This window comes from Molothrus aeneus, chromosome 1, assembly GCF_037042795.1.
Source record: "Molothrus aeneus isolate 106 chromosome 1, BPBGC_Maene_1.0, whole genome shotgun sequence".
Taxonomy (NCBI): Eukaryota; Metazoa; Chordata; class Aves; order Passeriformes; family Icteridae; genus Molothrus; species Molothrus aeneus.
Window position 1 is genome coordinate 100,929,195 of NC_089646.1, and position 23,761 is coordinate 100,952,955.

A 23,761-nucleotide genomic window follows, 5' to 3' on the forward strand; every position below is an offset into this window, starting at 1 on the left:
TCAAAAGACATACACTGGTGGTCTCAGGCAGTATTAGCTGCCCTTGCAGCTACTCCACAGTTTTTCTCCATGCTTTATGAAACATCTTTACATAGAAAAAAATTCCATCTCAGAGGAAAACCTGGAGAGTGATTGTGTTCCAAGTGCTGAGATATGGCATAAGTTAATTGAACAAATAAAATAAAAAAAAGAAGGTCCTTCTAGTCTCAAAGTTAATAGCAGTCTTTAGAGCTAAGTGTAATAATTACCAGAAAACTAATTGGATCAAATTTTTTGATATACATCTTGTCAAATTTAATTTTTAACAAATGCTGATATTTTCTGTACTTCTCCAACACTCCATGTTTTTATTTTTACAGGTATGATGGTGCCATCTTTGACCTCAGCTGTGTATTTCTTTGTGTTTTTGGGCCTGTGCACATGGTGGTCCTGTTGCCAAGCATTTGATCCGCTGATATTCAGCTGCTTGTGTGTATTAATGGCTATATTCAGTGCAGGACACTTGATTGGACTTTATCTGTACCAGCTACAGTTCTTTCAAGAGGTTGTTCCACCAAAAGATTTCTATGCCAGGTGAGAAAAATTCCTTTCCTGTTTAATTATGGGCACATGATGGAATGCTCTGTTTGTCACATGTTGATGCAAATGATCTTCCACATAATGCTTTAACAAATTTGGCACATACTTTCTTGTTCAGTCATGGAAGAGTCAAATTTTTTCAGATGGAATGGTTTTAAATGATAGTGTGGAAAGTCCAGACTGGGTAATTGCAAACAGAGAAACTGGAGCAGGTTAGGAGGGGAAGGTTACTTCTGATTTTTTTGCACAGTGTTCCTCAGATGTGAGTGTGAATGATTGGGCTAATGCAGGAAATAAAGGGAATTGATGGCAACATTGATACAAGGGCAAGTGTATAAATGCATGTTTGTTTTTTTTTTTGTAGAAGAAAATAAATTCTCTGGTGTCTAATGTCATAGTCCTTTGACTGGAGCAAAATGCTTTTGTGGTGCCACTCTTGTGTGCAGAGGCTGAGGGCTGCTGGGGTCCTTCATGTACTGTGCATATTAGGCTGATGATATAAAAATTCTCTCTGGTCACATAGATTCACATAGAACATGCTGATCTTCATACCAACAGTATAAGCTACTTACCTTAAGTAAAAAAGCAGCATTTCTAGTTACTTCTTCAGTAAATATTGACTGGCTGTGATTTCACTGACCCTTTAATTTTCTACACACTGTAATCTAAAATAGGATTAAGTAATGGATGTATTTTGCTCATTCCTATTTTTTTTCTGCTGGAGTATGATGACAAAATTGCTTTTATGGTATGTATTTTGAATGCTGTAGTAATCCTTATATTAAGCTAAATGTGAACATTAACTTTATTTCTAGTAAACCTATTGTACCTTTTATTATAAGCTGAACATAAAAGGAAATTAACGTTACTGTGGAGAATAAGTTAATTATTTATCTCTCAATGCACTAATAAAAGTAGTAAAATTGAGCTATCTAGCTACAGTAGCTGTTACTTTAGTACTTATTTTGACATTTTATTTAAGACAGGTTAATAGATGTGTGTTTTGTGATGTTGTAACTAGTGACTTGTGGAGTCTGATTCGGAGAGCATAACATTACCTGAAAAATCAGGAAAACCTGCTTAGTTTAGGGTCTTTTGTGCCACCTAGAGGTCAAGATAGGAGAATGGATGATTTCTAATGCCAAGAAGCTGAAATGCTCTCAACTTCCCTAAACATTTTATATTACTTCCTCCATGTATTAAGAAAATAAAAAGAGAATGGCTTCAAAATTCTCAGTCATTTGGCTTTGAGGATATCTACTCACAGTTTTTAGCAACAGACAGCAATAACATTTTCTCAAGGAGAAGAAATATGTGCTTCATACAATTTAGCTGCAATATGTGAAACTTCCTTCCTATGCATAATTTGTGAAGTCCCTTTTTTCTCTTTATTATTGTTCTATTAATTTTAAATTATTTTTTCAGTTAATTTACTTTAAGATAATTGTTTTGAGACAATTATCATGACATTGATAATGTAGTAATTTCTTTAGTAATTTCTTTTATTGTAAATAATGTGATTCTTTGTTTTATGACAAAATTTTGTTCATTACAAATATGGCACTTTAACTTAGTCATTAATTTTTGATATGAAAAAATCAAGCTACAAGAAAGTTGCCTCTGCCTTGGTGTAGAAAAGAAAAACACCTTCAGAGTTTGGGTTAAAAACAAGTTGAAGCATTGGAGTTCAGTGTATGTACTGACATTTTTGTAAACAAAAAAATTATGTTACCTTCCTGAAGACTTTCTCTTGAGCTGGTACTGTTGGGTACTCTGCCTTTTATGCAGGAAGTCATGTGAGGGACGGATGTTCCAAATTATGTGGGAAATTATGTTTGAATATCCACACCAACCTATACACAAGTAACACACAATGGCAGCAGAAGGAGCAGTATTCCTTGTTTCTTTATTTGCGGCTCTTTCTATTGTGGATCTACTTTGATCTGCTTTCAGGGAAATGTCTTTGAAGAGCATCAAGCCAGGTGTTATCAGAGCTTGGAAGTGAAAACCTTAGTGTGAGAAAAGGTCACGGATGATTTTTAATGATTGACTTGGGCTGATATGTAAGCAGTAGCAAGAGGAGGAAAAGTGAGAGACATGTATCAGAATGCTGCAGAAAAAATATTTTAGCATTTTGCATCCTAGAAGAAAATCAATACCTTGCTATTTTATGTATAATCTTGGTTTGAAGATGTGCTAAATATGCAGAGTTTCCATTAATACTAGTACATGACTTCCATAGGCAAACTATATGCCAAGAAAAGAATTTGATTCCCCAAATTCTTGCTACAAGAAGGACATTGAGGTGCTGGAGAATGCCCAGAGAAGGGCAACAAAACTGGTGAAATGTCTGGAGCTGAAATGTTATGAGGAATATCTGAGGGAACTGGAATTATTCTGGTGTAGACACAAGGAGAAGCCTGGAGAAGGCTCAGAGGTGACCTTGTTGCTCTCTAAAAGCCAGTTGTAGCAGGGTGGGGGTTGGTCTATTCTCCTGAGTAAAAAGCATCAGGAAAAGAGGAAATGGCCTCAAGTGGCACTAGGGGAGGTTTAGATTGGATATTAGGAGAACTTTCTGCTCTAGAAGAATTGTCTGCCATTGGAAGAGTCTGCTCAGGAAAGGGGTTGAGTCACCATCCCTGGAGATACTTAGAAGATCTGTAAACGTGGGCACTTAGGGACATGGTTTAGTGATGGATTTGGCAGTGTTTGTTTAATGGTTGGACCCAATGATCTTAGAGGTCTTTTCCAACCTAAATTATTCTGTGATTCCATATGAATCACAGGAAGGACTTCTATTTCTCTGTAAATTTTTGAGGGCCCAATCCCCAGAATAAGCTCTCCTGAATTTCAAGGGCAGGCAGATGTGAAAACTGCTCTGGTTGGGCTGCTGGTGGACTTTTTTTTTCTCAGCAGATTGTAAGTCTGGTGTTTTAAAAAGCTCCTTTCTGGATTTGAGTTCTCAAGTTTACAAGAAATGTACAAGTGGTTTCTCTGATCAATAAAAAATGTGGTTTTTTATGAATAGTAATGCATTCAGCTTGTCAGATTATTGATTGATTTCAGACTAAATAAAGTTAAACTACACCCAAACAAACCAGAAATTTCTCAGGTTAGCAGTATTATTCAGCTAAGACTTGCATCACCCTTGAGCTGTTCCTTCCTTTCAAGAACTCTTCAACTCAAAATTGACCATTTGTGGTTGTAAGTGACTGAATTATGTCTCCAGAGGAAAGCAGTTTTCTTGGGAGGGATAACCTGACATCTGGTGAATTTACATATTTTGCCCTGAAATCTCATGGTATTTTGCAAAGTACTTCCCCCCTAAAAAAATAGGATATTGTGATAACATAGCCCTGAGTACTTGCCAGAGTGATATTACTGGACATGGAGGTATTGCTGTCCTGCAAAGTTTCACATCTGCTGCTGTGGCTGTCTGGATCTGTGTGTGCAGGTAGAAGTGGCGTAATCACAAACATACTGAAATGCCATGGAGTGAGCACTGGGATCTGCAGATTGAAAAATGTACAGTGTACTGAAAAGTCTGAATATAGCTGGTACATCAGGGGTAGGCACGCTGCCAGCAAATCAATATTGCAAATGGATGCAACATCTCAAATATTGCAATATGCAAATATTGCAAAGATTGGAAAAAATAGCAAGAAGTATCAATTTAAAGCAAAATTCAGAAAGTATCATGTTTCTACCATAAAATTATTTTCACCCAAGTTAATAAAAACAAGTCAATGAGCTAAAATGACTTTAGAAATTAGGTACATGGTGTCACAGCCTGAAAAAATACACAGTAATATGTTCACCATTTTTCAGATTGCTGCCTCCTTTCTTCCTGATATTGTTTATTTTGGCAAAAGAATGTAATTGGGGAAATGATAAGGCCTTGCCAACATGAAGAAATAGGATCCATGCAGTGGTATGAGGTTTGTCCTGAGTCAATAGAGTTATTCCTGTCCAAAGCTGTGCTTATCAGCATATTAATTTAAAGATCCAGCAACCCAATATAAATTAAAATCTGTGTGCTTTCCTGTAGTTTAGGTCTGTCTTGCTTGTAGTTTTCAGGCAAATAATGTTCCAAATAGTTTAAATACAACTGGTTTCATCTACAAAAGGCATCTCCCTTACAAAATGAAGCAAACCTAGGAGTCCAGGTAGTGTCATCCACTTCATAGTGGTACCTTATTTCACACCTTCTTAAGTGAATGGGAATTTGGAATTACACAGCTGATTGTTCTGCTGCAGTGTGAGTTGGGAAGTCTAGTCTAAGGAGTTTTGTTCAAGAGGAAATTTTCATCTGAAAGATGTCTATAAATCTATTTAAGCAGGACTTTTAAAATAGGTTTTACAGTGACTAATAATAAGCCTACTTAAATTACTCTTTTACTTTTGGAGAAAATATATCTGCTACAGATGGTAGATTTAGGATATTCAGGATATTCAGTTTGTTTTCAGATTAATCTGAGAAGAGTCCAGTCCAAAATTCCTCCTTTGGACTTCCCTGGAAGCTTTGACACAGATTCGGATTTTGTAGTCCAATTACTCTGTTCAACCAGGGTTATAAATGCTTAAGCACTGTCTCAAAAATGTTCCTGGAGTTGTCAGATCAGGGTCAGATCAGATCCAGCTGTAATATTTTTTCCTAAGTTAGACACTAACCTTGCAACTAAAATCCCATTAGGAGAGCAGATATTGCCAAAATAGTGAGATGTAGCTGATTGATTACCTCTGCAGGGCAAGGCACTGATCTCCTGCTCTGCTGCTGCTTTTGTAGCTGTACAACATATTTCACCTGAGCTGCAGCCACTGCTAATCCTTGCTGCAGACCCTCTTTGGCACCTGTCTGAAAGGTGACTCACCTCTGAGAGGCAGAATTTTCTTAACCTTGTAGGAAACTGAGGTTTTTGGGGTTGCCTTTTGACTTGGTAACAAGCCAGTGTTTGAAAAGATGGAGTATTTAAAGCTCATTTATGTATGCTATAATGAGCTGCCCTTTGGCTGCAGTAGTGTTCATGCCTTCTGCCTGGTATTTTTAGGTGCTTCTCACCATGATACTGCATTACCACTGCCAGGACAGAGGCCAGACCCTTGGATATTTGCCATGTAAAGACTGCGCTGCACTTGTCTGTTTCCATCATCCTCTATCAGCAAAAGGACACTTTGCAGTTGCAGAACATGCTCCAAAACATACCAGGCCAGCCACTATGTTGATTACCATGACCAGATTTGATTAGAGAGCCACAATTTGTCTCAGAGGAAGAGACGTTAGGTATTTGACCTTATTCTTACAGAAATTTGCCGCTGAGTTTCATACTAGCTCTATAATGTACCACATTTTAGGGTTTAATTCTACTTAGAATGTTTTGGCTTTCTCAGAACTTCAGCTTCTTTGTATTTGTTAAAATATATTTTGGAAAGGAAGTGAATGATTCTGTTAACAGCTTAGAAATACAAGTTCACTCTCCTGTTGACAAAAGACAATAATCATTCTTGCTATTATCATCTCTTTCTAAACTATGAGGTGGCCTTATCTGGGCTCCCTTTGTCACGAAAGGTTGGATGAGGAAAAGGCAAGAGAGGAAATAATAAGTAGCAATTTGCCTGGAGAGCAGTCCTTCCCATCCCCATGGCAGAGCTGTCAGCACTCACCATCACCACTCTGCTGTATCAAGTGCCAAATCTAGCCTTGGAATAAACAGGCACAACTTAATTTATGTTACTGACATTGCACCCCAGGTGATTTACACCTCTCTGTCTTCCACTGGGCTTGAAAGAGGTGTAAACTGAGACATGTGCTAAGACCTTTTCAAAACAATGGTTTTCTGCATGTGGAAGAGACTGGTTTCCCAGTTGTGTTCTGCTACAGTGGTGAGCCTGCCACTGGTGAGACCCCTAGCAGTCTGGTGGGGCTGGCCCTGGTCATGGAAGGTTTCTATTAGTGGGAAGTGGGGAGTCTTAACACTCCCAACAACGACCACACTGCACCTGGAAATTGAGTGTAAGCTGCAAACATAAAAATCAGCCATTGTCGTGTGACGTAATGTTGGTGAACTGCCTCTTCCTCAATGTTTCCTGTATCCAGATAGCTGTGTGTTGCACAGGGGCTCCTCTTCCTTGCATGCATTGAACTACTGAGGTCGGAGGGACAGAGGGAAGTGATGAAGATCTTAGAATTGCTGATATTCTGTGATAAACTTGCCTGCTGATTCTCATTCACCTGAATGGGGCATGCAGTTGGCCTGACAACGTAGCCATCCCACTTTTGCACACTCTTGGGTAGCTTTGACTCTTCTGTGAGCAGCACACCTCCCTGCTAGCAGAACTCTGCTCATGGCTAGGGCGATACAGATCACTCCACTCCCCCATACACACCATGGGCTTGCAAGAGGCCAATCCCAGCACTGACATTTGAATAGACTCCCTGCCTCTCACAGCCTATCCTGGGTGGACAGGAAAAGGGTGACTGCAAAGAAGTGACCCCTTAATTTTCTCTTCGTATTTTCTGGAAAACACGGATCTCCATTCTATGATCATTGTTCAAGTGCCTGAAAACAAGGACAGAAAAGAGACAAAACCCCTCTCCTCCGACCAGGTTTGTATTCCTATTATTCTGTGGTGTTAGGAGAGTGGATTGTAATTAGCAAATTTCTCTTGGATTTACAAACTTGTTTTCTTGAGATCTGCTCAAGAACAATGATCTTTGTACTCTGGCATCACCAGAAATTGTGATGAAAAATATTTAACGCTCTGTGTTTTCAGCTCAATGTACCAACACTGACAAACGAATCCTCCCACATTCTTTGGAGGTAAAAAAGGCAGTCCTGAGTAACCTCAGTCAAGCACACACTGGGGAGTTAGTCCTTGTCCATGCAGGGGCAGTCTTCACCAGTTTCTCTAAACACTCACGGAGTGGAAGTGCTTAATCTCTTGTTTATGCTCATTTAGCTGAAGTTTGGAACTTGCTGATAAAAGCTGAGCCAATCATGTTCAATTTATAACCAATTTAAAATCAGCTGTTATACCACTTTCATTTTGAAACTGGGTAATTTCCAAACATTTCCTGGGCATTATTGTTCATTATCCCATTATCTTCTTTTCCATATCCTGCTATTTTACTTTATTTTTAAAGCCAAATGGGAATCATAGCTTTTATTTCTGCCTTAGTGCACTTGCTGCTAAACAGGAATATTTTCTTTGCTCATACTTTCTACTGCAGAACCTCTTGATGAAGGTATCCATCACTCTTGTGGTTTTTTTCAACCTGTTTCACTGCCAGCTGAGTAAGTGGAAAATCTCTTTATCCTCTGCATCCATCACTGAACCTAGCAGGCTGCCCCAATGTGACTGAAAAGTATCCTCACTCCTTTTTCAGAGGTGGAAAAATTCCCTAACAGAGAAGTTAGATGAATCACATAACCCTCCCAAGATAGCCAGAACTTGGAATAAAGCACAAAGCCCTTGGCTGCAGTCTGAATCCTAGATCACAGACCAAGTTGCCTCAAAATTAAAATAGTATGAAGCTACACTTTAAAACAATTTCTGTTCTTCTGTACATGTCACTCTAAGGGGTAGCAGTAAAGCTTTTAGCAGTTGCATGGTTCGTTGTTTTACCAGGTCACTTGCATGCTCTGGTCAGCACCACCCTGCTGAATGCTGATGCTCACTGGGGTTATCTGAGCACTCCCTCCTCCTCCTAAGTGACTTCTGCTGAGGTTTTACCTGAGTTCTGTCCTTCACCCAGCACCTGAGCTTAGGACAGCAAGGCTATCCGTGGTCTGCACTACTGGTTGAGTTTTAGGAGCAGACTCTCCCCCTTCTGCCTGTGAGAGACTTTCTGAGGTGGGGCTGTTGGCTCCTTTCCTTTCAGCAGCTCATCTAACTCACTTTGAAAAACCAATAGCCTCAGTCACTAATTTGCATAGAAATCCTTTGTTAACCATGTCGTTGTTAAGCTGTGCCATTTTTGAGCTGTGCCTTCTCTTCTGTGCCCTAGTGTCCAAGTTCACCCTCTCACAGGGGGAAGCCTTTGTGTCCATGGATCTTTCTGAACATGCCTTTTGCTTTCCCATGCTTTCCACATGACTCCTTAGAAGCCTGGGCCTGTTTTCTCATTACTTTCACCTCTGACTAGAAGGTCCAACTGAACCTTAAATATTTTCAATTTTTTCCACGCAGCTTGGGTGTTGTTCATACTCAGGTGGTGCTGTTCAGTATTAGTTGCTTTTCATGTGCCTTTATGATCACAGGGAATATGTGTGTACATGAGGAGGATGAGTAACTGGCAAATCATTGGTGCCAACCAGCCTTCTCTGCTGGGGTGACTGTTCTCTCTCATCCTCTCATCCCAGCAAGGCTGCCTCACTCCTGCAGCCTCCATCCTTCAGTTACAAACCTTGAGTTGCCTCTGGTTTGTAGCTGAAACTATTTGGAAAAAAAGCCCCAAAACCTCAAAACCCTGCTGCATTTAAAATATTTTTATTTTAGTTACAGGAAAAACCAACTATTTGCCTAATTTTATTTGAGAACAAACTCTGTTTGCCTAACCTAAACATGAGCCAGGCTGCTGCTATCAAAGCAGTGACAATGCTGGCCCATCATGCTGATGGAGTCACTCTAGCTAAGTTATCAGGCAGGAGTCCTAAAGCAATTTCTCCAGCATGTTTATTCCCACTTCACCACCTTCTTGCTATCCTCTCTGGCAGTCCTCCCTGTGCCAGATGCTCAGATGTCTGATTGGAATGAAAAGCTACTGGAATCGCTGCTTCAGTACATTTCTTCATCAGATGAGAGCCTCTGGAAGTCCCAGCAGAGGCCCCCAAAGGCTACAGGAACATGTTGCTTTTCTAGCTCGCTGATGTGCTGAAAGGAGCAAGGTCAATACTGATGCTCACTAGAAACTCAGAGCGAAGTTGAGCTGTGTCATGGACAATGAAAAGATTTGGGGATGCAGAGAGGAAACCCATTGATAGGATAAGTCTTCTTCATTTAAGGAATTTGAAGATGGGTTTTGTCTCAGTAAACAAGGGATTAATAGACTATCTATTAATAGGTGTGGGTCTATTAATCCCTTGCTTTAATTATTGCTTCTAAAGCAATGACAGCTTTTTGTGATAGGGAGTCAGTACAAAGCTAAATTATTGGAGGAAATGTGATATAGAGCTCACAAGTCTTCATGTTCAAACTTAAATTCCCCTTAGGGAAGCTGTTTTATTTCAGATATGTGAAGTATTTTGATTTCTGAAATTTGGTCATTTTTAATAGATGCCCATTTCTTAACAGCTTCCAGTCACATAGTCTTAGAGAAAATTTGATTATCTGGTTACTTCAAAACAAAAAAAAAGTTTATAGGGTAGATACTATTTATCATCTTAGTTTAAAGTTGTTAATAAACTTGAAAGCAAAATGATTCTATTGTAGCTGCTCATGTGGTCCTTTTTTTCTCCTTGAATTAAGATTTGTGTTGTATTTACAGGTTTTGCAAGCTTTTATGTAACTCACCACCCTTAAAGATATCTTTTCTCTGCAGCTTCCTGATTAATGGCTCATAATTTCTCTCTGCCCTCATTATATGGATGATATTAGCACACGAATTTTAAACTACTCACTTTATCATGAGGTTTCTCATGCAATAGATGTGCATTTGAAATTAGTTTTCCTTTAAAAGAAAAGTCACTGATGTTCAGAAGAGGGTGGGATATACACAAGGGCTGGTTTTGTCATTGCCAGAAAAGCTTTGATCCAATAGAAGCTATGGAAACCAAAAACCAAAACTTCATAGAAAGAAAAAAGACATAAGACATCTGCTAAAGAGCTATAGAAATGTGATGACATTAAAACAAAAGTTAGAACGATCTACTTACCTACCAAGTCTACATTCACTATTTGTATGCCTGTATTATAGTGTTGGGATAGCAACATGCTGAAGAAAAACAATCCCAGTCTTAGTGTACTTTTACAGATAATTCAAAAAAATGTTTTGAACTGTTAAGCTGAAATTTATCATAATGCTCCTCAACCCAAAAAGTCAACTTTTTGTATGGTCATTAATATGGCACAGTTCCATCTAGCCAGTTCTGAATTATCCAAGTCTGAACCAAAGCAGGGTATAGGGCTTTTAAGAGCTAAAAATACTTGCAATGCTCTTTGAAACTTGTATCACTCCAATATGGATACATTTAATGACTTTAGTCCAGCTGTGAATTGAGGTTTGTATCTCCCTGCACAGTTGTCCTGCTGAGCTGAAGAGGAGGCATGAAGGATCGACTCCTTCTCTGTGGAATTTTCTAACATGATTTGGAAAGACAAATGCCAACTTTTCCATTCGTTCTTTTTTTTTTTTTTTTCTTTTAAAAAGCCACGTGAAACCAAATGCCTTCTGCTCTCTTTAACCCTAATTCTTTGGGATGCCTAAAGCATTTCAGCTAACTTTTCCACCTCTTTCCTCCCACTGTTCTGCTATTTCTGTAAAAATGTGGTGTCAATTCAGTGTACCCTGGAGCAGTAGCCCCAGTATGGTCTGAATTCCCAGCCAATAGCCTGGGGAGTAATGACCTTCTGGAAGGCCAGGGTGGGTCTGAAGGTACCACAGAGCTGGCTGAGTGTTTTCCAACAGCATGTGTTGCTTTGGGCACATAGCCAAAAGAGGAGGAGTGGAGTGGCTTGTAGCATTCTCTTGGAAGAGGCATTATGGATATGAGTTTATGGATCTTAACTTCTGTGTAGCTCTCTCATCCAAGTATGGAAAACTCAACAGGATGGCTTGTGTATGAAAAGGGAACTCCTGTATTTTAGGAGGATTATGTAGGAATTATGTTTTCTCTATGCTAATTTATTTTCCAGTTCCTTCCATTCCGTTCTCTCTCTTACCCACAGAACATTTTCAAACTGGACAACAATATGCACCTCTTTTAAGTCAATGTTTGATAAGAGGTTCACTCTTCAAGCAGTGTTTAGAGTTTGGGATGCAGCCCTTTCAGTATTTCAAATACTCTTCTTCCTGAAACTCAGTATTCAGGGCTTGTAGTGTGAAATATGAAATTTTGACTTTTCTCCCTGTATTTCAGTCCTTTTTGCCCCCGAAAAATAATATTTCTACCACAACCACCACCATCTTCTCCAAATATACTATTTTTTTGCCTGGTTTTATGGAATTTGTTGCTCTCTTTCTTCCCTTATTCTCCCCTCCCTTATTCTCCTCTTCTTTGCTTACTATACTCTTCTTCCCTTTTCTTCTCTCATTTGGTCACTTTTAGCATCTCAGTTTTAGGGCTCAGCTATTAAAATGTCAGTCTCGATATTTCATTCTCCTACCCCAGACTTGCAGACACCATTCTCATCTCCTTTCATGTGAGGAGAGTGAAATAAATATGCAATAGAAGATATCCAGATGAAATAAAGATTCAGACAGTTCCTAAAATCCAACGCAAATTCAGAAGTTCTACAAAGATGGATTGCTCAAATCCACCCAGCACACTAAAATGTTCTGATGCCATTGCTGGGAATAACCATGCAATAGGTACTGGCCTAAAAAAAAAGAAAAAAATAGGAAAAAAGCATCCTATAATATTAAATGCTAAATCAGAAAATGCAGCTCCTAGAATGATTTAATGCAGACATTTTCTTCAAGCTAATGCAGACATTTTCTTCAAGTTGTAATCTTCATGCAAACTCATAAATTATATGGAAAAATTGCCCCCTCTCTGTTGTGTTGTGAAAAGTACTGTGTGTATGAGTACAAAGAGTTGTAAGAACATGCAGCAACTGGAAATCGCATCTAGACAAAACTATTACAGAAGCTAAAACTCATGAAAAAGAATAAGAGACAGTAGAAGATTTTCTATCAATTGAAGTCAAGATTGGATGCCATTCTAGACTATAAACTCCTATTGCACCACAAGATCGTTTTCAATAGAAGAATTATTGGGTGTCCTATATTGTGCAGGAAGTCAGAATTATTACTTCCTTTCCTGGCCTTGAAAGTTACAAGGCAAATACTTGCCTGAAGTCAACTCCTAAAACACGAGCACAAGCAGGACCTGAACTTATAAATATGTTTAAAAAATAATAATAATTCCAAATAATTTTAGTGAATGTAAAATTCACAGATCTAACAGATATGTAATGACTGCTTTGGTAATTCTGTATATGAGACATATTTTTGTTTACTTAACTATTTTTTGTTCATATGTAGTACTGTGAGTAATTATGCCATTTCTTATAATATATTAATGAAATAATGAAGTAATTGCATGTAATAGAAGTTTTAGCAATGTACAGTTTTAGTAACTTTGACAGTTCCTTAGGGGAATGTACTGTGGGTGCAACAGGAAGGTTTTTTTTCTGTTTTCAAGTGAAATTGAAATTCGTCTTCTGAATTTTAATGTTAGACTAATATAGAAAGTGGGAATTTTGTATGATCACAGTTTACAGCTTTGCCGGGAAATCATGAAAGATGAAGATGCATCTGCTAGAAGGATGATTTACAGATTCAACAGGAATCTTTTCCAAGAAAACAAGCTTATAGAATACTAACTGGACAAAAAGATGGATGCCATCTTTATTTTAAGAACTCTTTTTCACTGTGTTATCCCAGAGAATTTCTCAGTCAGACATTAAAGTTCCTCTTGACCTTTTATAATTTCTGTAATTTTTTCCAAATTATTTCTGCTATACATTTTTCAGAATACCAGTGAGGACTTTGAAAAAGCCAGCTTTAGTTCCTCGCAAGAGTAGAAATACTGATCTATTCACATCTTGCAAACCTCCATTTTATGTGACATTGCATGCAGTCTTTTGGAAACCCAAATATATCCATTAATTTTCATTAATTTTCATTTTCAAAGTATTTTATTATTTTTTTTATATTCTGTATCCAGGCACACATTACTTGACTTGTTTAGTAGTGGGTTTCTCCCACTTAGGACTCATTCTGACCTTACTAATGGCAAACATGTATGTTGGGTAAGATGAAGTCACAGCAAGATCAGAGTTGTACTTAAACACAGCTGGTTGGGATCAATACTGAATGTAAAGAGATCTTTGCAGAGTGAAGTATGCAGAGCTGAACAATGCCCTAATTTATATTGCTTATACATTTTATGGCAGCCATCCCTGTGTAATTAGGAGCTTTGTGTAAGGGAAGATGACTCTATCCCTCTGAAAAATTTTCTGCACCAGCAATCCTCATTGAGGAGAATGATAAAGTATAAATATTGAGTGAGTAGCAACTTGTAGCGTTACTGGAGGCCAGAACAGACAGAACGAGCATTCCCAAGGCAACAGTGAATTTTGAACGTGATAAACAGAGAAAGTTGTGTTGAGTACCTTGTGACTAAGAAGTCTCAAAGCCCAAGTAGAAATCAGAAATGAGGAGCAGTTCCTCTACATCCATGCTTTATGAGACAAAGCAAAATACATTGAATAAATTGAAGTTAAAGACATTAAACTACATTTCTGGCCATGTGGCAACTTAGAGGGAAAAGATGTGCTGTAACTTATTAATATTTGCTGAATGCAGGGCCAGAATGGAGCAGAATTAAGTCCAATATTATAATGTACGAATAATTTGGAGCCAGCAAACGAAGCTAAGAGAATGAGAATATAACTGAAACATAATAAAATTTCCTAGCCATTAGGATTATGTGGAATGTTTTCTTTTCAGTGGAGATAAAAGTAAAACAGTTGATCTGGCTTTCTAGTTATAGTATATTATAAAACATACTACAGGAATGGAATATGTGATATGAAGGTCACATCTGCTTGGCAGAAGGTTCTGAGGACCTTAAGAAACTTTCCCTCATTTCTCTAGGAAATACTCATCACTAACTGTCAATGGAAAGACTTTGCATTTCAGTAAGAATTGGATTTCACTCTGATTCTGATGCTTATGAGACAGAAATCATAGGGTGAATCATACTGTGCTTGCATAGAAAAGCTTAAAACAAACCAAAGATGGAGAACTGTGTTGTGAAACAGAGGTAAAAGATGAAACTGACAGGAGCTCAGCAACTAATAGGAACTCAACAACCCTGATCATTGATGAGCAAAAATGACAAGTCAGTAGGAGAGAGGAAAGCAGACAAACAAGATGATCCTATTTGTTGATAGAAATATGAACAGAATACAATCCAGCATGAATTTCACCCAGATGGAGCCAAACTGTAACATCAGCTCCAAATGTTCTTGGATGCTATGGAAGTTTGAGTCTGAGTCAGCTCCAAACACAGCTCATTCAGCTCCTTTAAATTACAGCAATTTACTTTGTATGTAGGATTTTTTAAATTTTTTTTTTCCCAGCCTCATATCCACCGAACAGCTCTGAAAGGTCTTAAAATTTATACCTTTGGCCTCTGTTGACAATCAGAATGAGAAGTGAGTGCTGATAGATTGGTTAATAAAATGCTATGGAGCTCTCCTTCTGTGAGTTAATGTCATTATGCCCATGCAGCAAATCCCCAGTTAAGAACAGGTATAATATTTGCACTTTGCAGCATCCAAAGGCAGATTTCAAGCAGCACACCTCTGTTGAATATTGTACTCACTCTTTGTATTAATTCAGCTTTTGTTGATGGCTCTCACTAGCCTAAGGAAGAACTAAGCTTTAGACAGTCTTAAAAATTAAATCCTCCTGCAGAAAATCCTCCATGTTTTGGGTTTGGGTTTGGGTTTGGGTTTTTTATTATTGTGTTTGGTTTACCCTTTCAGAGGAACAATAGTTTGGGATTTATTGTTCTACCAATAAGAAGATCTTCTTAATTGTCTCTTATACCTTGTTTTGGTAAAAAAAATGAAAACTCTCACTGACATTATGGTAGAAAAAGCTTTTGTCAATAGACAAAATGTTTTAATGAATACTGACACATGCTACTGGTAGCTCATGCCCTAACTTTGGAACTTTGTGAGCTATTTTATAATGAAGCAGACAGATTAATTATTGTTTCCTATTAGTTTTTTTTTCAGTATTTAACACATCTACTAAGCATCTAACATCTTGTATTAAATTGAAAATGTTGGGAATTTTTTTTAATACTAAGTGGGTTTTTTTGCAATATTGTGTAATCCCAGTTTTTCCAGAAACATCAAATATCTCGTGTCATTGATAATACTTCTGATTAATTTTTCTTATTTTTCTTCCCTCAGTTATTTGATTATCTGAAACAATAACCTTTCTGAATATTTTCATTTTTTATTCACAAAAGCTATGAGTTCAGTAGAGCCCTGTATGTTTCTAAACATTGGCATTACTAGATAACAATTTATTAATAGTATTAGGTTTTTAAAAGAAAAGACCAGTAAACTGTTCAGTGTGCCAAGAAGATATACTTTACACCTGTGTCCTGGCAGGATGACTGAAATGGTGTTACACGTCAGTTTACTAAATCTCTCTGAAATGTCATGTTGCTGTGATATGCCAAATGGACTTAAAGCCAGATTTTCTCTTCCCACTTTTTGTAGTTCTGGATCTATGGGGAGCAGATCATTGCAAGTTTTCTCACTGGACATAGTAGATGTAATGTTATTATACTCCCATTTTTCATGTTGAAAAGCAATTGTAATAATCCACTCCTTTTGACTAAGTATGTGGAATGAAAATACTGCATTTTAGATGTGATGGTGGGTGCTATTTTTGAACAGAGTGATTGGTATTAAGCATAAGCAAAAGTTGCCCTCTGAAATATTTTTAAACATTTTTAAGAGCTGGTGTTTATTATCTAATGTGGCTGCTTTGTATTTTTATATTCACAGGTTGTTTGGTGTCACTTCTCTTACTCAGACAAACTGCTCAAGCACTTGGATGATTATCAAAAACCAAGAGTTACATTGGTATCACCACGCTAACCCAATCTTACTGCTGGTGATGTACTACACCCTCGCGACTCTCATCCGTCTCTGGCTGCAGGAGCCCATTGAAAGGGTAACTTCCTCCTCTCTTCCCATGACTGATGACTGGGAGACTGCTCAGGGCAAATGCTCACTAACAGAGGTGCAAAACTTTAGGAAAATTAAGGGAAATAGACAGCAAATGCAAGGTGGTTCTTTGAATTTTGTGTTTTCACTCAGTTTCTCCAAGAGTCTGATCTAACTGGGGATATTATTCTTAAAATCATCAGGACAATTAAGCAAGGAATGCAATGGCAGAGCATTAATGCTTTGATTTGGAAAGCAGATATTGATATGCTGTAGTGGGTGGACTTGATTGACTCAATGATCTTAAAGGTCTTTTCCAACCTAAATGATTCTGAGTCTGTGATTCAACTTTAGGTGCTATCAAAGTGAAATGCCAGCACCTAAGGCTTGTCTGCCAGAACAGAGCTAGGATTTTGGCACAGGATACAGTAAGACAAAGCACAAATTTGTAATTTTATCAAAGATATAGAAAAAATTTTCTTAAAACCTTTCCTCCTGTGTGCCTGAGTAAAAATCCCAGGTTTCATTCAAGAACAAGAGAACAAGGAGAAAAAAAAGTAAACCTTTACTTCTTCCAATTTCAGAGGAAAATGGGTATATGGGAACCCAGAGGTATCTTAAAAGCTTAGAAACTGAAAGTATAAAAAGGATGATCCTAGGCATTACTTATATTAATTTCCTGATCCTCAGAGGCCTGATGGGAGTTTTTGAGTTGAGGTTTAGTAGTGCTGTAAACCACAATGAAAATACTCATGACTCTGCTGTGAATTAGTGGAGTTTGTAGAGGCAAGTAAAAATGTTGAAGGTTTTCTTATTTTAAGGGTATTTCTTTATATAATGGATAATGTAACCATTTAACATTTAGAAAGGCAATCAAAATACGTCCCCTCTGAATTGAGATATCTGGTATTTGGGGGTTACATATCCCCAAATATGTAATTTGGCTTCAAAAGGTGACTGATGCCTGAGCCATCACTTGAGCTATTAAAAAAATGTGTCTTAAGTTTCCAGAAATCTTAATACTGTCTTTTCTGAAGTCATATCATTGTGGTCCAGTACCCTCTGGCATTGGGTATTTTTAGGGTCTTTTTATTTTTTCTGCAGCTGCAGCTTCTGGAAGTTAGATTTTTCTTTTCTCTTTTTAAATGAAACACTAGATTTCCAGATAATAATATGATTTTAGCACTGGGGCTGTAACTAGAACTTCACATCTCACAAACTGCTTAGTAAAACCATGAGAACTACCCACAGAGGAGTAGCCACATGTGAAATGCAGTTAGTGTGAGCTGTGTGATCTCAGCAAGTCTGGGAATTGATTTCCAGTACCTGTGTTGTTTTCATCCAACAGTCACCATCTAAAAGTATGGTGTTGGACCTAAGTTAGTTGCTGTGCTTTTTTAGTGGAAAGAAGTGGGTCTTTCTGTCTAGGAGAGAGTGAATGCTGCAATTTCCTACAGGGACTTGAGAGGAACTATAGTGGTCTTGCCTGCAGTTCTTTTTTTTAGACTGCTTGTGGTGTCTGAGATAGATATTCCCATAAAACACTAAAACCAGTCTCTGAGAACTGCCAGCAAGTGAAATTAGAGATGCTTTTCAGGCAGTTGAGCTAGAGTAAGTATTAAAAGACATTAATTTAAGAAACACTGATGTCGAATTCATGGCTACATGAAAGGCAATACCAAGTCTTGGCACTCCCAAGGGAACTTCAAATGCCAGGGAAATGATGCTTCCCTCCAAAGATAAAGGATGCTTTGAAAAGAGAACATTGTAAAGGAAGGAGTATCCATGCATTAATGCTTATTTTTGATGCACAGGATGTTAGTGATGCAAGTATTTGTCATTAGAAAGAGATGCTGAGATTTGCAAAATTTACTGTATTTTCTGTATTTTGCAAATCCCTATAATTTTGGGGTTTTTTTGTCTATATGCATTTTGGTTTTGTTTAGTGGTGTCATAGATGAGGAGTTAAAATTTCTCTTACTAGTTTTTCTCCAGTAGACTGCATTCTCAGTTTTTTTAAATCCAGAATAGTTCTAGGTTTCATTGAAATGTTTTTAAACTTGTGTAATTGTGGTGCATTTGATTCATTATGGAGCTAAGTAACCTGCCTTTTCAGTTCCCAGTGATTTTGAAGTTTCTCTGTATTTTGGATCTTACTACTAACCTACCTGGTGTTTAATAAATGGCAAAGACAAAATGCTATGAGGTGTTTGGTGTAAAGAAGTTGTTCTCTATATGCTGCTGTCCTGTACAGTAAGAAGTGGCTCATCTTAGGAATTTTGCTCAAAAGAAATTCTTGGACAAAAACTGTTTTGAACAAAACAAGAAGTAAATACTTTTTCAGTCTAAAAAGATTGCATAAGCTAAATATAATATTGATGTAGCAGATGCTAAAAGCAGAGTAAAACATGTAGACCTGATGGGGTTTCTTTTCTTGTGTGAATTACATCTTGTGGTCCTCTTGTGAATAAAATTCCACCTGGATGGCAGCAAAAATTGTCTTTGAGACAGATGCTTTTGAGACTGCCTCTAAATGCTGCAGGTGATGAACAATTTTACAGAAACACCCCCCACTTCAAATCTCCAGTTTCAGGGTTCAGTTTTTTGTGTGTGCACCACAGTGCCAGAGTATGGCATGCATGAAATTTCAGTGCATGATCTCCATATGGGATTCTGAATGGATCTTACTCATGCAAAGTGGCTGTGGCAGTCAGTGGAAGATTTGCTTTTCTTTTGCTTGCTGTTTCAATCCTGACTTCTTCTAACATTGAGTCTTGTGAAATTCTACCTCTGCAAATAAGAAAAAGCAATCTGTCTCTGGAGATTTCAGCTCACGGTTGTAACTGCTGGTGCTGAATACATGAATAGAGCCCATTCACTCTGTGCTGTGAGTGGTAAGTAATAGTACAGGAGCCAGCAGAGCTATAGCAGTTGAATGTAGAGTCCTCTTATAAAATTTTTATAATTATTTGAATTAAAAGGTATTTAGGAGTTGCTGAGGAAGAACTGAAAAAATTAGGCAAGTCAAAGGACTCTCACAAGCTGTGCTTGTATGGCTAATATTGTGTTTTCTGACTTTTCTTCCTCCTCTGAGAAAGGAAAAACAAGATTTCTCACCCTTCCCTGTTGTGTCTAAGGCTAAAAATATCTTACTAAAATGATTGTGTGTGTCTTAGGTCTTTTGTATTGTTTTTGTCACCCTGGTGCCAAACTAAATGCCTTTGATAAGCAGTTCGTTATGGTTCATGTTTATATTAAAGTTTCAAATGGCAGTGGCAAGTATTTTAAGCACAGAAACAGTTTATTTCATCTAACAGTTTTGCTAGGAATGCCCTTTTGCTATCAAATACAAATATACAATCATACGTGAAATGTGCTACCATTTCCTCTGAGAAGAGAAACTAAATTAATGATCATTGCTTATCTAAGTCAAGTAAAAAATAGGACCTTGCTGCTAGGATTGGAATGAGGAGAGTTTCAAAATGAGCTGGGATGTTTGGATGTCCTGTTCTCATGGGTAGCTGTGCAGACCTCTGCCCAGCACCCTGATTTATTCTTCTATTACATCAGAGGATTTTGCCTAAGCAATGAGAACAGCTGCCACCAGCAAGCTGCTGCTCAGGAGGAACAGTGCAGGAAGGGCTCTGGTAGGGATCAAAGAGAAGCTGTAACCCACTGTGGTTTACACTCCTCCTCAGCTTAGTGATAACACTTGCCATCTCAGATGGAGAAATAAACCATGTGGATTAGAGACAATCACAGAGTCATAGGACAGTCCCGGTCGGAAGGAACTTGGGAAGGTCATGTGAAGCAACTTCTTCTGGGAGCAGGGCCTCAGATTAGGTTTTCCAGGGCCAAATCTTTGCATGGTTCATTGTTCTCATGGTGGAGGGGAAAAAATAATTTAAAAATATATATATATCATTTTTAATTTCCTTTTAATACTCAGAAGTTGTTTCCCCGAAGCAAATTATGTCCTTAGCCTGCTCTCCTATAACTATTTCTCCCTGTGAGAAGACTACCCTTGTCTTCTCTAAAACTGTAATTTTATTGCTGTAAATTGGAAAAAAAAAACCTGATTCCTGCATCCTTCAGCTTCTCCAAGCCTCTAATCTTCTTGACAATTCTCTGTGGGATCTTGTCCAGATTTTCTGTGTCTCTCTTGAACTGGGGATGCCAGAATTGCATGGCAGGTAGGGCCTGACACTTGCCAGGCACAGTGGAATAATCACATCCCTTGATCTGCTGGCAGCACTCTGGCTGATGCAGTCCAGGACGTGTCTGCCTTCCTTGCTGCTGGAGTGCAGTCCACTGCTGGCTCTTTTTCAGCTTGCTGTGCACCAGAGCCTGTTCCACAGAGCTGCTTCCCACACAGTCTGTCCACAGCCTTTACAGTTATGTGCATTTATTCCAGCTGTGTTTATTCCGGGACTATCTTTGCTAAACCTCGTGCAGTTTTTGGTGTCCCATCTCTGGATGGTGAGTCTTTCTTCTGGCCTGTTCACAAATTTTATTTTATTTTATCTTCCTCCCAGTTCTCAAATTTTATCATTCACAAATTTTATGTCAGTGCAATTCCATCTAGGTAGTTTTGAATAGGACTAGATCTAATGCCAGTCTCTGAGAAGCTCCACTCATGGCAATCTACCTTTTTGTATTTGAGCCTTTACCCTACTTGGAGAAAGGCACTTTAGCTAATTCTCCACCCATCTTGTGCTCCATTTGTCAAGTCCTTATCTTATTGGCTTGTCAGCAAAGATATTATGGAACAGTGGTCAAAGATGCTGAAATAGAATACACTGCCTTGAAAATTAGACATTGCACCTTGTGGGTTTTATATTTTAAGTATTTGTTTATGATTATGGTATGATTATATGGTAAACTAAGGTAGTACCTGGAGGTCTGTGTAATTCTGGTGTCATGTAACCAGCAGTTATAGAAAAGCTGTCATTGTTTCTGAAAATGTCATCTCAGAGTGATCAACCATAAACCAAGTTATCAGCCACTAATGGTGGCTAATTATGGGTAATATGGCTAATAATGGTTAATTAGTCATTAAAAGGTGCTTCAGACATGCTTTGGAGAGGGAACACCAGCTGGGAGGGAAATTTCAGTTAGTTCCTCTGCTAAGATTGTATTTACAGAGCTACAGCTAATGCTGTCATTTCTTGTCATTTAGCAGACAACTGATGAAGAGAAATCTGTCAGCAGGGAGGATGACAAAGAAATTCCCTGCAGCCCAATTCCAATGACAGCAGAGAGGAGACGCAGCCTGTGGTATGCAAGCCACTACACAACTGATGAAAGAAAAGTAAGACTGGAGGGGGAAGGGTCTCTCCATTGCACAATTACTTTGAATTACAGTGTTAACATAACTTGCAAGTAAGATCTCCACGTGTGATTATGTAAATCAGATAAAATATCTGATTGATATAAAAATCAAGGCTGTATGGTAGAGTAGGATAGGAATATATTTTGTAAAACTGAATGAAACAAAACCAGGAGCCAGTGTAAGGATGTAAATGAAAAGCATGCTGCATGTTTTTAGTTTCCACATTTAAGAAGTGTAGGACTTGGCTTTTGGCTTGGGGCCATTATCTTTGAGCAAACCAGCTAGAATGTCTGTCAGAGAGCTAAACCTGGTGTAAAGATCTGATCTGCCTTGTAGCTACTAATTAGCACCGTCACTGGTGACTGGGGACTGCCAGATTATCTCCTAAACACACTGGTGTCCTTCTTGAAGATACAAAGCAGGGCAGTTTAGGCAGCTGTGTAAAATATCCTGGAAGGGTCCAGCTCTCTACCACCTATCTGCACCAGCTGCATTACAAAATTTCATTTGTTGAGTTATTGCCAAATTTGGGACATATGAATATTCATATATACTCAAGCCACATATACTCAAACCCCAAGAAATCCACTACAATAATAGTAATGGGAAAGGAGCTGGCAAATGGATAAAGTATTGTATTTTATGCATCACCATTTTATTGGAACTATTTTTATAATTGTAGTAATTCTAATGATTGTTTAAAAACTTAGTTTTTAAGCATTGGATCATTAGAAAGACATTAGAAAGCAGTTAATCAGTATAATGCAATACTGATTAATTCTTTGAGTTAGCATCCAAAATTTCAATGCAACCTTCTCAGTTCTGGTTTAAAATTCACAGGAGCATACAGTAAAATTATGTCAATGCTATGGCACACTGAATACAATTCTATAGTATTGTACAATTCTGCTGACTTTTTAAGAATTCTTTCTGAATTTCTTGGTGCAAATCTGCAAAAGTCAGCACATATGCATGCATGTATTCAAGAAGTCTGACTTATTAATGCTTGAGCTGTGCTTCTGTAATAATTTGTTCTTGCATTGCTTTTTGCAGCTTCTGTCAATGACCCAAGATGAATACAAGCCATCGGATGTTAGTATACTACTAGTCTTTGTAATTTTGCAATTCTTCTCAATGTGTGTAATACAAACAATGATACCTACAGATAAAACCTTAGATGACATTTGTAAAACTTCTAGAATTATGCTTAACCTGCCATTTGCCCTATAATCTTGATTACCTTAAATGTAATTGTCTTCTGCTTCCTTAATAATTTCCCTGAGAAACCATTGATTGATCACTTGAAATTAAGCTGCTTGTAGTAGTACCAACTGGCAAACGATCTTTGCTATTTCATTGGGTTTGAATAAGATATGAAAATATGCTTTCTAATGCAAGCCACCTTTAAATTTGATTTAGTTTCTTTGCTATATTTTTTAATTTCATTCGTGTTGGAATGCTGAGGCCCTTAACGCATGACCGACAGCACATATGAGTTCAATTTGCAGATTACAGAAAATCCAAGTCTTTATTTGAACAGACAGCAAATGATCCATTTATCTTGACTGCTACAGACCTTAGCAGACTCTGAAAGCAGAAACGTCCCCTCTGTTTAGCACCCACGGGAGAATGGAGATGAAGATGAATTTTAGGAGCATCTATAGCCTAATCTAAACGTGCTCCACGGCCTGTACTTGGTGGAGCTGGATATGACTGAACATAACCCAGATACTATTCTGAAACAGTTCACAGGCTGTTGCACATGCCTGCGAATAGTTTTGACAAGCAAGATATGCTCCTGTCTCACAGCCTGAGCAGAAGTCAGTCTTGAGCACGTATTGCCATCACTCACCCACAGCATGTGTGAATTTCTGCCAATAGGAAAGATATTGATGGTTGTGATTGCTGGAGCCCTTATTCAAACAAGCACAA

General features: G+C 38.0%; 1 protein-coding gene across 1 annotated transcript in view; it reads left to right on the forward strand.

Moving 5' to 3' along the window:
• The window catches only part of PIEZO2 (piezo type mechanosensitive ion channel component 2), a 285,292-nt gene that overhangs the window by 169,315 nt on the left and 92,216 nt on the right, over positions 1-23,761 (forward strand). The window contains exons 7-10 of the mRNA XM_066546251.1: positions 360-573; positions 16,336-16,504; positions 21,677-21,808; positions 22,883-22,921. Of these exons, the coding sequence (XP_066402348.1) occupies positions 360-573; positions 16,336-16,504; positions 21,677-21,808; positions 22,883-22,921 (554 nt within the window). The remainder of the gene's footprint in view (positions 1-359; positions 574-16,335; positions 16,505-21,676; positions 21,809-22,882; positions 22,922-23,761) is intronic.